The 13,158-nt window shown below is 46.5% G+C and overlaps 1 protein-coding gene across 1 annotated transcript in view; it reads right to left on the bottom strand.

Moving 5' to 3' along the window:
* Positions 1-3,297: 3,297 nt before the first annotated feature.
* The window catches only part of MROH2B (maestro heat like repeat family member 2B), a 62,498-nt gene continuing 52,637 nt past the window's right edge, over positions 3,298-13,158 (bottom strand). The window contains exons 33-42 of the mRNA XM_066360126.1: positions 12,636-12,823; positions 11,448-11,588; positions 10,929-11,043; positions 9,897-10,043; positions 9,463-9,645; positions 5,862-6,017; positions 5,399-5,533; positions 4,912-5,014; positions 3,825-3,890; positions 3,298-3,404 (exon numbers count right to left, since the gene is read on the bottom strand). Coding sequence (XP_066216223.1) covers positions 3,298-3,404; positions 3,825-3,890; positions 4,912-5,014; positions 5,399-5,533; positions 5,862-6,017; positions 9,463-9,645; positions 9,897-10,043; positions 10,929-11,043; positions 11,448-11,588; positions 12,636-12,823 — 1,341 coding nt within the window. The remainder of the gene's footprint in view (positions 3,405-3,824; positions 3,891-4,911; positions 5,015-5,398; positions 5,534-5,861; positions 6,018-9,462; positions 9,646-9,896; positions 10,044-10,928; positions 11,044-11,447; positions 11,589-12,635; positions 12,824-13,158) is intronic.

Genomic DNA, 13,158 nt, shown 5'->3' with positions numbered 1-13,158 from the left:
TATCCTCAAGTAAACAGGAGTTGAAAAATGATGAATTGTGCTCACAAGGGGGATGCAAACAACAGGAGTGAGGCTGAACAGAATCTGTAATTTCCTCAGTAGTGCGGGGACACATGCTTCCCTGGAATCCTGTTTCCCAGAACGCTCAGGAAGTCTCGCTGCCTTGAGTCATGTGCCTGCGCGGATCCCCAGAGATAAACTGCAGGGCCCGACGGAGGGCGACTGGGCAGGCAGCCAGTCACGAGAGAGGGCTGCTGGCAGCTCTCAGGAGTGAAGAGTAGTTTTTGGGATTCATCAGCGGAAGGGTCGGGGAGAGCAAGCAGTTCTAAATTTCTCCTGTCACACTGCCTGACTGTGGTGGACTCTGTCTGATACGGGGGCAGAAGGCTTCCATGGGGCACTGCGGTGACAAAGAGGCGGCCACAGCACGTGTAGTGTAGGAGCTGCGGAGCTCAGATCTTCTGACCCCTCTTTGTCACCTCCCAAGAAGGCCATGAACATGTGCCACGTGGGGGTTGGATAATTAGCTAGTATTATGTACCAATCCCCAAGTTTCTGTTACTATTTGTGATTCTAGTAATACGTTTGCTAATATTGTTATTACTTGTATTGTACAGTGGATGTTTGCTTAACGGTTCTGTGCCATGTTTCTGGATGCTTAGGTGAACATCAATACACTTAATCCTTACAGCAGCACTTTGCATACATACTCACTATCCCAACTGTACAGATGCTGAAATGGAAGGACAAAGAGGTCATATGATTTTCCCAAGTAACATGGCTCTAAGAGGTGAAGCTGGGACATGATTAAAGATGAGTCTTGGAAATTCTTGTCAGGGTGAATTTTTCTAAGATTAGGGTTTAGACAGATAAAGGTTCAGTGGTGATGCATTTTTCACGTGGCCATTCTACCTTATTTCCATCAGTCAATGATGGGGAAGACTCTTTGAGGGTTGCTAGGAGGGGTGGAAAGTAATAATGGAGATTTATAAAGAAGGGTCAGTCCAGGTGCTGTGTCACTGAGTTTATACATCTGTTGAGAATGTCCTACAGTTTTTGGAGAGGCTCAACCCAAATTCCATTATAACTCTTGGACCCCACATTCTGAAACTATCTTGTGCAGTATCATAGCGATTAGCTACCTATGACCACTTAAATTTAATTAAACTCAAAGATGAAAATTTAATTCCTAACCACACTTCAAGCATTCAGTCACCACATGTGGCTAGTGGCCACCATATTGATCAGTGCAGATAATAGAATACTCCCATCATTGTAGAAAGTTCTCTTGGGCAGAGTTATTTTAAAAAAAGTCATTTGACTTAAAAGAACCTGCCAGAAGAGGTCAACTAAACCCATATCTCTTGCCTTCTTTTCTTGCTCTGTTTCATATGCTAGGCTTGGGAATAACTTCTGACTCCATTAAGGATGTAATGAAAGCCATTATCCAGAAAATTGCACTTACGCAATTACAGAAATTTGCATACAGCTTTGGTGGGATCACGAACCCTCTTTGTAATAGTTACCCACTGGTGCATAGCAAATTACCTTAAAACTCAGTGGCTTAAAGAAACAAAGATTTATTATCTCATGCAGTTTTGTGGTTCAGGAATTCAGGAAGAGTTCAGCTGAGTGGTTGTGGCTTGGGACTCTCATTAGATTGCTGTAGGGTTGTCAGGCTTAGCAAATAAAATACAAGATGCTCAGTAAAATTTGCATTTTAGATAAACAAGAAGTAATTCTTTATTATAAGTACAGTATGTCCAATGGAATAATCAGGACATACTTTTACTAAAAGAAAAAGTTTACCTGAAATTCAGATTTAATTGGGCAGTCTGTATTTTATCTCATAATCCCGTCAACATGTCAGTTGAAGCTTCCCTCATCTAAAGACTTTCCCTGGGGCTCATGGAATTATTTCCAAGATGGGGCATTAAAATGTCCAGGAAAAAAACCCTGGTTGTTGGCAGGAGGCAGCAGTTTTTTGCTCTGGAACTCTTTTGGGGCTGCATGAGATACCTCATGTCAGGGTAGCTGGATCCTTCCAAAGTGAGTGACTAGAGAGAGTGCAACTCCACTTACGACCTTGCCTCAGAAGTCACGCATTGCCATTTGTGAAATCATGTATTGATTGCGCAGGTCATTTCTGTTTTCCCATTCACTGTGGGAGGGGACTACATGAATCCCAGAAGGCAAGAATCCCTGGAGGTCATCCTGGAGGCTGGCTCCAGCTGCTGGAATTTCCACACAAATTTCATAGAATAATATAAGCTCCATAAGGGTAGGAATTAATTTCCCCCATAGTTGTAGTCCCAGTGGCTAGAACAGTGCCTTATAAATTGGAGGCACTCAATACATATTTGCTAAATGACTGAATACATGAACTCTGGCCTAAAGTCTCTGACCTAAAAGATTCCTTTGGTCCTTAGAAGGACTTATAGGAACAAAAGATGTTTCCTCAAAGAGTTTGAGGATGAAAAGATTAGAATATGTCTGAGGAATCTGTAAAGAGATACATCAATTTAATAATGTTGCTAATAAATAACCATGATGGTGGTATTATTGTTAAATGAATGGGAGGTTCTGTATTAGAAACTTCTTTTCAGGTATGTAATTTCATGTATGTAACCTGTCAGGTGTGCACCATGGAGAAGAGTTCAGAGTTACACAGAAGGTTAACTAACACACAAATGCACACACACGCACGGGTGTACACACACACACAATTCAAAGTGAAATATGCTCTAGGATAAAAATGGAGAGGAAACCATGAGATTTAATGGAATGTCAGAAAGGGTCTTTTGTAGAAAAGTACCTGGCCTACGTCCTGACACATAAATTATAAAAAAGAAAGAACAAAAGAACACACAGGTTAAAGTTGGCTGTAAGATCGCTTGTTACAAAGAAAAGAGTGTAGGCATTAATTCAAAGCTGGCTAGGACAGGTGAAAAAAGGGTCGCATGTGGAAAACAGCAGCAGCCCCTCTCCTTGATGGCAGCAGAATTGTTTCAGGTTCTGTCTTTTTGTTGTTGTTGTTATCTGCTGGGATTTGAGTTTCCCGAGACGGAGGGCTAACCTGTGGCAAAGCCATGGGGCTGTCGGTGCTGAAGTGAATTTGTGGGATTTAATTTTTGCTGGTGGAAGCCATCAGGGAGTCCGTGGCCGGTAAGGAGCACACCAGCCCTTCCACATCCCCGCCCCAGGCCTGCGTGTCCCCAGGATGCTGCCAGTGTGGGTTATGAGGATGAAGATGGGAGCCAGTGATGGGAAAAGCCTAGCAGTTTATTTCCTGATGGTCTACGGCGGGATGCCTATCTCCTTGCACCTTCTCAGGAGGGTCTGCAAGGCAGCTTCGGCTGCTCTCTGGACGCTGATACAGGGGTCTTGCCGAAGTGCCTGGAGCCCTGAAATGGAGAGAACAGCAAAGTCCGGTGAGCTAGGAAAGCCAGGCCCACGCCATGCAGTGCTGGGGGGCTGCCCACCTGCATCAGCACGAGGTGGGCTCAGGTTCCCACTCTCATATTATCCTAAAAGGTTGGATTTGGAGCCACTAGTTGAGAATTACTTTAACATTGAAATAAGGTGAGAGAAGATCCTGACCTTGAGATCAACAGACAGTTGAGAAATTGTACTCTACTGGGGATGATGCTTGCCCAGGGGTAGGGCTGGGCTCCCTTATTACCCTGAACAAACTTCAGGGTCTAGGGAGCATGGGAGACTATGATTTTCAACTTCTGGGCTAACATGAAAACCGGAGCGGTGTTGGTTTCTCTTTCTCTAAGAATACACTAATCGGCCAGGCAGAAACTGGGGTTGGTACTCACGTGTGGTCAGTTGTTCTCGCTCTAGTAATTCCACATATTGGTGGGTCAAATTGAGAACAAGGGCATCTAAAATTGACAGGAGAAAAAGATACTGTTTCATTATAGAGCAAGAGGCCATGCAGGGCGGGTGAGGTCAGACTCTGCCCCTGGTCAGAGATTAAATGGTCTGGTCAGTGCATGAGCAAACCTTACAACTCCCCCTGCAGCCCCAGGATCATGCGAGGATCATGGCTATTGGGCCTTGACTGCTGTGTATGGAAGCGCTCACTCACTCAATGTGTATTTGAGAAAGCTCACCCTGTTTCCTCCTAGGGGTGTGTGCCATTCATTGTCAGGGTTTTCAACATCTTCAAAAAGTTTAAAATTGAATTGGGGGACTATATACAATAGCCAATAAAAATCTTCACTCTTTAAAGTGGCCAAGCTAGTGGGTCTATTCACTCTGGGCTTGATCACTTGGAACAGGCATCATGATAAGACTTAGAATTTCTTAATAGAAGGATCCTCAGTGAGTCGCTTACTTCCTCTTTTATTTTACAGATCAGACAAAGAGGCAACACAGAGAAGTTAAGCAAATTGTTTGGAATCACACAGCAGGACAATAGTCTGCTGGTCCCTACACCAACACTCTTTCCAATTGTATCATCTTGCAGCTAAAGCTCTCAGTTTGACCTGAGCTTAAGTCTATTATGGTTTATGTTAAGAGATGATACAAAGGGAAACATTGGTCAGGGGCAGCAGGCTTGGAGCTAAGATGAGGAAAAGAAGGAGCAATGACTCAGAATCAGGAGAAGCACACAGGGCCCAGTATGGAGAGTGAGTGTTGGAAAGTCAGACGTAAGCTTTCATTCACAAAAGAGAGTAGGTTCCTTTGAGGGGAGATATTGCAAGACATAAAATTTTCCTTTTTTTTCTCTCCTTCTTCCCTTCTCTTTCTCTCTTCCTTTTTCTTTCTTTCTCTCCCTCTCTCTCTCTTTCTTGTCATACTAGTCACACCAGTGTTCACACTGGAATAGCCTGTAGTCAGAGCACAATGGGGTGGCAAAGAGAAGACACACCTGAATAGGGAACGTGCAGGTGCCCTCACCTGTGAGTTTGAGGGCAGCACTTCTGATCATCTCCCAGCTGCTGCTGAAGAAGGGGAATGAGTGTGTTTGGAGGATCCACAGGATCTCCTGGTTTTTCTTGGCCTAGAAGAGACAGGTACTGCACAGAAGGCAACTGGAAAGAGACCCTTCGTGAAGAGCCGCATCCTAGAGGTGCTAAGAAGGGAAACCTCAAGGTCAGTGAAATTCAACACCAGTCATTATTCTATTGGAAGATGTCTTATGGCCATTCCAACCTAAATTTAATCAGAATGGCACTGGGATTATGGGATTCATCAACAGATGTGTTGCAGAAGTCCAGGAGGGCAGATTCCAGCCAGGGAAACATGGCAGGGTAACGAGAACCACTGCTGTCTTTCAAAGACGTTCTGCATGTGGCCAGAGACTCTCGCCATGCTGTTTGCCTTTCTGAGATCTGCCGGGTCTCTTGCCTGCATTCCTTCCTGGCCACGCCGGGTGCACACTCACCAGTTTCACACAGAATTGCCTGTAGAAATCTCTGGCCCTTGGCGGGTCCTGACCATCAAGGAGATGATCTAGTACCCCATAGAGTTCCTGGAGGCCCAGAAAAGGGATGGAGACCATCAGGACATCACGGCAAGCCTGAAAAACAGTTAGTTCTCTGTGTCAAGTCCATAGCACTGGACCCCTGCAGAAGGGGAGGGAAGTGAACTCGTGTCGGGAAAGGAGCGGGAAAAGCCGGTGATGTGAAGGGCTTCTTCATCCATGGTGTCGCCTCCTCAGTTTCAAGGATGGAGAGCGAACTCGGGAAGAGATGGCGAGGAAGAAGCCAGGGAAGGAGAAGTTCTTTCAGGCTCAGCTGAGAGGGGTGACTTCAGTTCTGGCTTCCAACCCTGGCAGACTGGGTGCACCGGCACTGCAGGCCACGGGGAGAGGAGAAGGCACCAGGGTCGGGGCCCAGGCCACTTACAGCTCCGACTTTGGGGTTGGGGTCCCAGAGGTGGAGCAGGAATGAAATCATGCTCTTCTTAATTTCTTCCAAGAAAAAAATCTTCCACTTTCTCCCTGATAAGGATGCCAGATTCTCAAATAATAAGATGGCGGTCAGTCTCACATCATCCTGCTCCTGCGGTGACAGACACGTGTCACGGGTGAGACCCCTTCTGGGCCATTTCCGGCCAGCACCCCCACCCCGCCCCTGCCCTGCCTGGCCTGTTCAGCTGAGGAAGGCTGGCACGCAGGCGTGGTGCTGGCCGGCCACAGCCCCTGAGTGTCCCTTTCCTGGCAGCTCTCCAACCCGCACAACAAGTGTTTACGTGACCATGGGTCTGGGGTTAAGTGATACCATAGAACTGGATACTTGGTTTCTGCCTTCAAGTAGCTGATGGGGAAGCGTGACCACAGGAAAGAGCAGCAGGGAGCAGAGAGCCAGGGAGGGTCCCTACTTACTTTGTATTTACACAAATCAGCCTGATTACATCATGAGCCTAGAGTTATAGGGCCTCTCATCTAAATTGCCCATATCCTGGGACTCTTCTTCCAGATCACAAACACTTCTTAATGCAATGACAGGCCAATCAGAAATTTGGGCTTTGGGTCTCAGAGAGAGAGAATAAACAAAGAAGTGCTTAGCCTTGTTCTTGTGAATGTGAAATTCTGGGACATCCTCGCTTGTCTTGGATGGTAAGCAGTGAAAACCAAAGGGTGAGACGGTGGAGAATGACGGCCTCCTATTGTTTCAGACACTCTGTGATATGGTCCAGAGTTCTAACACACTCTGATGAATTTTCTGGAGAATACTTTTCCCCGGGTCTAAAAACTTAGTTTAAAATACCCATGTGGGGGCAGAGGGATGAGGAGTCACCCTGAATAGCAGAATCTTATTTAGATTAGCAGTAAACAAAGGCCAACAAAAGGCATTCCCAAGAATATGCATGAGAGAAGATGGAGTTAATTTTGATGGCAAATTAAATGTATAAGTGGGCACCCAAACAGAATGCCATGGAAGAGGAAGTTAATAAAGATCTTCCAGAAGAAATTGACAGCATGTTGTGAAAGCGCCAGAGAAGTTAAATGAATGCATGAGGTGTGATCTCGTATGAGAGAAATGTTCTTTACATGCAGAGGGATATGGGCAGGATATATTTTTCAAAGAGGTTGTTCTTAAAAAGAAAGCTGACCAAGAACAAAGTACCCAAAAGGTAGAGAGCTATCTACTTAAAAAAAAAATCTTTTGAATTTTCCAAAATTGATGACCTAATGATGATAGGTTAAGAAAGAATGTACTAATTGGGATGTTGAAAAAGGAGCAAAATGAAGCGGCAAAAGCATTTTGGGTGCTGAAAGAGACGTTAGAATTTAATGTCCTGTTTTGAGTTGAGAAGATGGAGTCACAGACAGTGAGGTGCTGCTGGGGCTGACAGCGTGGGGAACAGTAGCAGACAGGGTCTGGAGCACGGGACGGCAGGCGTATTTTCTGTTCTACTATTTCACTGAAGTTTGGTCATGTTCTGAGAGGTTCAGGAACATACTTAAATAATGAAAAAAAAGGGGGGGGGGAGGGATTTGGAGATTATAAAATGGTATGCTTAATCTATAGAAAATTATAGGGGCAAAGTTCCATACAGTATAGTTAAATATATTTGCAGGAAGAGAACATTACTGGAGAATAAATCACATGTCATTGCCATGACCCAAGTTTTATCCAACTTCTATGCAAATGTGATGGAATTGATGTCCATTAGGAATGAGAACAGTCTATCCTAACAATCAGCCAGACTTTAGATTTTTTTCTTCTGCAGTAAGATGGAAAAACATTATCTTAACCACAAACGTCATAGGTGAATTTGTGATTATTAGAATCTCAGCTCCAAGGGAATTATTATCACCAGGTCAACAACAACCCAGGGAAACCTAACAACCAGATGAGGTTCTGCAGGCGTGACTTCAGCCCTTCGTTGTTAAAGTTCATTACCAGCTATCTGTGTAATAATAACAATAGAAAAAGAGCACATTTGTTACTTTAGAAAAGACACCAAATTGAGCACTGAGCCAAGTGAACCTTGTTGAGAACAAAATGAAAATTAAAAGTAATATTGATACATTGGAGAGAGCTTGTGTCAAAGGTCTGGTTTCGGTTAGCAGGTAAGTAAGAAAGGGACACTGAGAAATATGGAACTGGAGAATTATTGACGGTGGGTACATAATGCAGGCCAGCATCTAGAGGTCTGTGTGGTTAGTAAATGGCTGAAGAGTCCGGAAGAAAGGGCTAGATTAAAAAAAAAAATCTAATGAATGAATAGGAACAGAGTGGACTTGAGAGCTTTTTTTTTTTTTTTTTGTCTTCAGATTCTATTCAATACTTCTCAGGCCTCATTTAGAGATACAACACAGTGGCCGGCTTGTAAATACTTAAGGAGCTGAGAAATTAGGTTTATGATGAATAACGAAGGAAGTGAAGACTTTTCAGCCCGGAGACTGGAGGTAAGTAGGTAATGTAATAAAGCCTCCATGTTGCAGAAGGAGGCAATGAGCAGTCTTCCATCTCCTCTGATAACTCAACATGGGAAAACAGAGGTGGAGCACAGAAATACAGGGTTAAGTTAGATGCGAAACAGGTTTTTATACCAATGACAGTGCATACACCAAAAATAAATCATAAAATTCAGCTTCCCAGAAGTTATCAAGGGAAATGACTCAGGATTGCTGCCTCATATTTTCTGAGATTAGGGCTATGTACTGGCTCAGGGGGTTGACAAACTTTTCTCTAAAAGGCCGGACAGTAAATCATTTGGACTTTTTAGACATCTGGTTTCTGTAACAACTAATCAACTCTGTGAATGAAATGGGAAGGTGGCCAGAGACATTAAGGCAAGCAGTGAGCATGGCTGTGTTCCAATAAGACTGTTTATGAACGGATACTCGGGCTGGATTTGGCCCATGAGTTGTAGTTCATACCGACTCCTGGATGAAATAAACTATGTAAGTGTTTTGAGTCTCTGAAACTCAGATGTGGGAAAGATAGTGTGGGAGGCGACAATGTCTTTTCTCCTGTATTGAGTTACTGCCATAACTTGTGCTCCTCCCAAAGCAAACTCTGAGATGAGGATTTAGGCATAAATAATTTATATATTTGGGAGGTGAGCACAGGAAGCCTGACTGATGGGATCGTGGGGACGAGGCAGGGAAGAGACAAGAGCGACAAAAAGGAATGTTAATGAGGGCATTACCCCTGTGGGAAGGTGGAGTGCAACCTCGGGGTAGGGGTGATGAGGAAGCTGGGGAGTAATCTACAAACTCCTGCACCTGATCATTTGAGGGTTTTTCTGCAATGTCTCACACAACCTGCTCAGATCAATTATGATTCCTGGGCCAGTGAGTACCCTCAGACAGAGAGACACAGGAAGCCAACAGCCTGCATAGGAATTGTTCAGGTGACCTCTGTGTGGTGACCTCTGGGGCAGGCCATGAAGGATAGGGCACTGACCTTGTTCACTACGAGCATGCCCTGACACTCTCTGTGTTCACTCACTTCCTCCGGGGAGGGAAGATTCCCGAACAGGGTCACTTACGTCTTCAAAGAAGGTTCTGGTTTGAAGCACTATTTCCTTGAAGTAGAAGCTCACATCTCGATCTGCAAGCAGCTCCAGGATCTTTTTGAGAGCCCTCAAGCTTTCGCAGACGACTTCAGTGCGGGCCAGGTGATACAGCCCTCTGATGATGGATTCTAACAGAACCTGCTTGTGCTTCTTCACCTATTGTGAAATGAAGTCTCTTAATCGCAGAAGCTGTTGCATGAGTATCTGGGATAGGGTAGGAGACCGCAGACAAGGAGATGGAAATCCTGTTAAGGTCACAAGGACTTCAACTAAAGCTTCAGCAAAGTATTTGAATTTGCACTTAGTTTCTTTGCAACCGCAAGATGTGGGTTAGTAAATAAGTTATTTAAAACTCTACTTAAGGAAACTATTCCTCTCCCTCCCCCCCCAAAGAAAACTCCTGTGACCTTGTGAGGGGCTCCAGAAGCTGCATTGCCCAGCCCGCGGATGGCCATTTGTCTCAAAGTGGCGTTGGAGTCCCAAGCACTCTGGTCCATCATGATGAGCACGTCCCGTAGGTTCCAGCTCTTCCAAAGGATGGGCTCCTTCATGAGCTGAAATCGACACCTCTTCCCTGTCAGTGGAGGGAGTGGCCCCCCTTCGGGAGCATGCCAGGGCACTGCAACTGCTGTCTAAGAGCAGGGGCACTGGCTGGGGGAGCGGAGGGGGAGGAGCCCCGCGGTGAGCCGGCCAGTCTCGCGGAAACTGAGCTCTAGATGGGAGCAGCCCACAGGTCAAGGTTATGTGATGATGGGAAGAGAATGCCTAGTTAAGAAGATGCTTCTAGCCTGACTAGGTGGTGGCACAGTGGATAGAGCGTCAGACTAGGACAAAGAGGGCCAAGGTTTGAAACCCTGAGGTCACCAGCTTGAGCGCAGGCTCATCTGGTTTGAGCAAGGCTCAAGGTCGCTGGCTTGAATAAGGGGGTCACTCAGTCTGCTGTAGCCTCCCACCAGTCAAGGCACACATGAGAAAGCAATCAGTGAACACCGCAACAAAGAATTGATGCTTCTCATCTGTCTCCCTTCCTGTCTGTCCCTTTCTCTCCTTCTCTCTCTCTGTCTCTCTCTCTGTCTCTCCCTCTCTGTGTCACATACACACACACAAATAAATAAATAAAAAAGAAGATGCTTTTAATTAAGCTAAGTAGGAAAACGGGGTGGGGAAAACAGGAGTTACTGATAATCGTCCTTCTCTGATCAGCTGGGACTACCATTATCCTAGACTGGGAAGCGGCACTAATAAGCCTGTCGGTTACTTTCTGTTCTGTCCCTCTCATACTCAGTCTCCACCCTTCTCTGTCCAGTGGCTGGATGTCTCTGTCCAGTGGCTGGATGTCCCTGGAGGTCGCTGTATGTCTCCACCACCAAAGCCCCCCAGGAAGGTCCCTGGGTAAACGCCCCAGGGCCCCGCGAGCCTGCTGTGCTGTCTGGACTCGCCTCAGAGAAGAAGGCTGTGCCAGTTATCCGGTAGTTCTCCGAGGACGAGGTGAGCGCCGGCAGCAGCTGCCCCATGATGTCCAGGATGAGCCTGTGCTGCCACACCGCCATGCTCCTAGAAAACGCAAGTCGCCGCTTGTAGCAGAGGCTTCTTTCTTTCTAAGCAATGGAGGAAATTTCAGTCTATTTCTGTCAAAACAGTAAAGCCTCTAAAAGGAGGATGCTTAAGGAAGAGCACTAATGCCCAGATGATAACATTGCCCACTAAGTGCCCAGTTTAAGGGTAGTTTGCCCAGGACTGTTCAATGTATTGCTGGGTTTTTGAGCTGGTAGTGAGTTGTGGGCTGGTCCTACCATCTCCCCCCACGCCCTTCTGTTCTGTCCTCCCTGTTTCTTCTCCTCAACTGTATATAGGGCCTGGGTGAGTCAACTGCTCTCAGCGAAGTTGCCTGTAGTGCACTTTTACTCTTTTTAGTTGTCTGCTCTGTTGTGTACAGGGCTAGGCACTCTGCACAGTACCTGGCCAGTGCACACACTCCGATGTGGTGGGTACCGGGAGTGTGGAGCAGCGTCCACACGTTGTCTCCTTCATCAGACTCTTTGGCGAGGCCTTCCTTCACGGCCTGGGCCTGCACACACTTCAGGGTGGTGGTTGAGAGCCTGTGGGCGACAGCTGGCATTGCAGGAGTAGACCCGCCCCGTTCCGTGACCTGTGACTTCCCGGTCCTCCCCTCCTCTTCCCCACGGTGCCCCTCAGTCCTGCTCTAATGGACGCCGTGCAAGGAGAAGATAGGCAGCTGGGCCTCCCATGTTAGCTGTGGGGTCAAAGGGAACCTCAAGGTGATTTGAGCTGGTAAACAATGCCACAAAATCTTGTCAGCCTCCCATGAGAAAATACAGCCCTATGCACGGACAACGACAAAACAGCACATTGCCCTGATTCTGAAACAGCACCTCGGGGATCAGGGGGCATCTCGTGACAGACAGTGTGTCACGGCTGTTGGCCCGACGGTAGTTGTGGGGTGGATGCCCTTGCCTGCGCATGCACACGTACATGCACGGACTTAGGCATGGCTCTCTGTACTGGTGTCATTTTAGTAAAGTGACGTGTATCACTGAAACGACATGTGTTTCTCCTAACTGCTATTTAAACTGTCTTGACTTGACCTTGGAATGTAAAGTTATACAAAAGGGTAGGGAAATAGAACAATGTGACATTGGATAAAAATATATACCTCATAATCCTAAAGCAGCTCTTTGGGTAAATACAAAATACATGTTTTAAAGTATAAGAAAGTATGGGTTAATGGCTTAATTCGTGATGTAGCATCAATTAAGTCTTTTCCTTTCTTTCTCAATGGTACGCAGAACAAGGTTGCTTCCTTCGCTCAGCGAAGGCTTAGACTCAGTAAAATATGGTCCTTATGTTTTTTTCCTCCCCCTGGTGGTTTTGAATATTGTAGAATCCCAGCTTTCCCTGAAAAGTCTCAGTGAAAGAAAACAAAGGGAACCGAGTGGGCCCTCGAGGGAAGAAGACGGCTGCTCATTTGTCCCGTAGCCATCCTGGGCAGTGGCACTGGGGACCAGCTCAGGGGAGAATGGTCCCAAGGCTTGAGGACCTTGGAGACTTGTTTCTCTGTGGTAGCCGAGGTCACGCCAGAAGGTGCACGTCCGGGACCAGGAAGGCTCGCCCGGCCCGCTGTGTACCTGCAGGGGTCAGCCATCTGCTGCCGCTCCCCGTGTGGCATCACCCGCCGCCGGCAGCTCAGGGTGGATGTGGGCATCTTCTGGCCCAGCGTGCAGCTGACCAGCTTCAGGAGAAGGGTGAACAGCTCTGGGTACAGGACTGTCACTGGGATGCCTACTGTGACCACTTCCTGGATTGCACAGGCCACCTGAGGGGACAAAGGAGCCTGTGGTCACGTGGGCTGCTTTCCTCCGAGGACATCCTCTCACTCAGCTGATTGCCAAGTTCCTTTTCTCCCGGGACAGCTGTCACCCAAGCTGACCACGCTCATGGTAAAACACACAGAAAAGGGAGGGGTTGATCTGGATACATCTCAACTCAGGACTAGCATGTTGGGTGACTCCAACTCCAGGGAACCCCAGTAGGTAAAATGAAATGTTTTCCAGCAGTAGGATATGTCAACAACAACAACAACAAAAGGGTGCTTTGGATATCTTGAAGACAAATCTGGAAATACAGATACACAGATTTTCTTTGGGCTGA

The sequence above is a fragment of the Saccopteryx leptura genome, chromosome 1 (genome assembly GCF_036850995.1).
Source record: "Saccopteryx leptura isolate mSacLep1 chromosome 1, mSacLep1_pri_phased_curated, whole genome shotgun sequence".
Classification (NCBI taxonomy): domain Eukaryota; kingdom Metazoa; phylum Chordata; class Mammalia; order Chiroptera; family Emballonuridae; genus Saccopteryx; species Saccopteryx leptura.
Note: the sequence above shows the minus strand (reverse complement) of the source record. Positions and strands in the feature narration are given on the sequence as shown.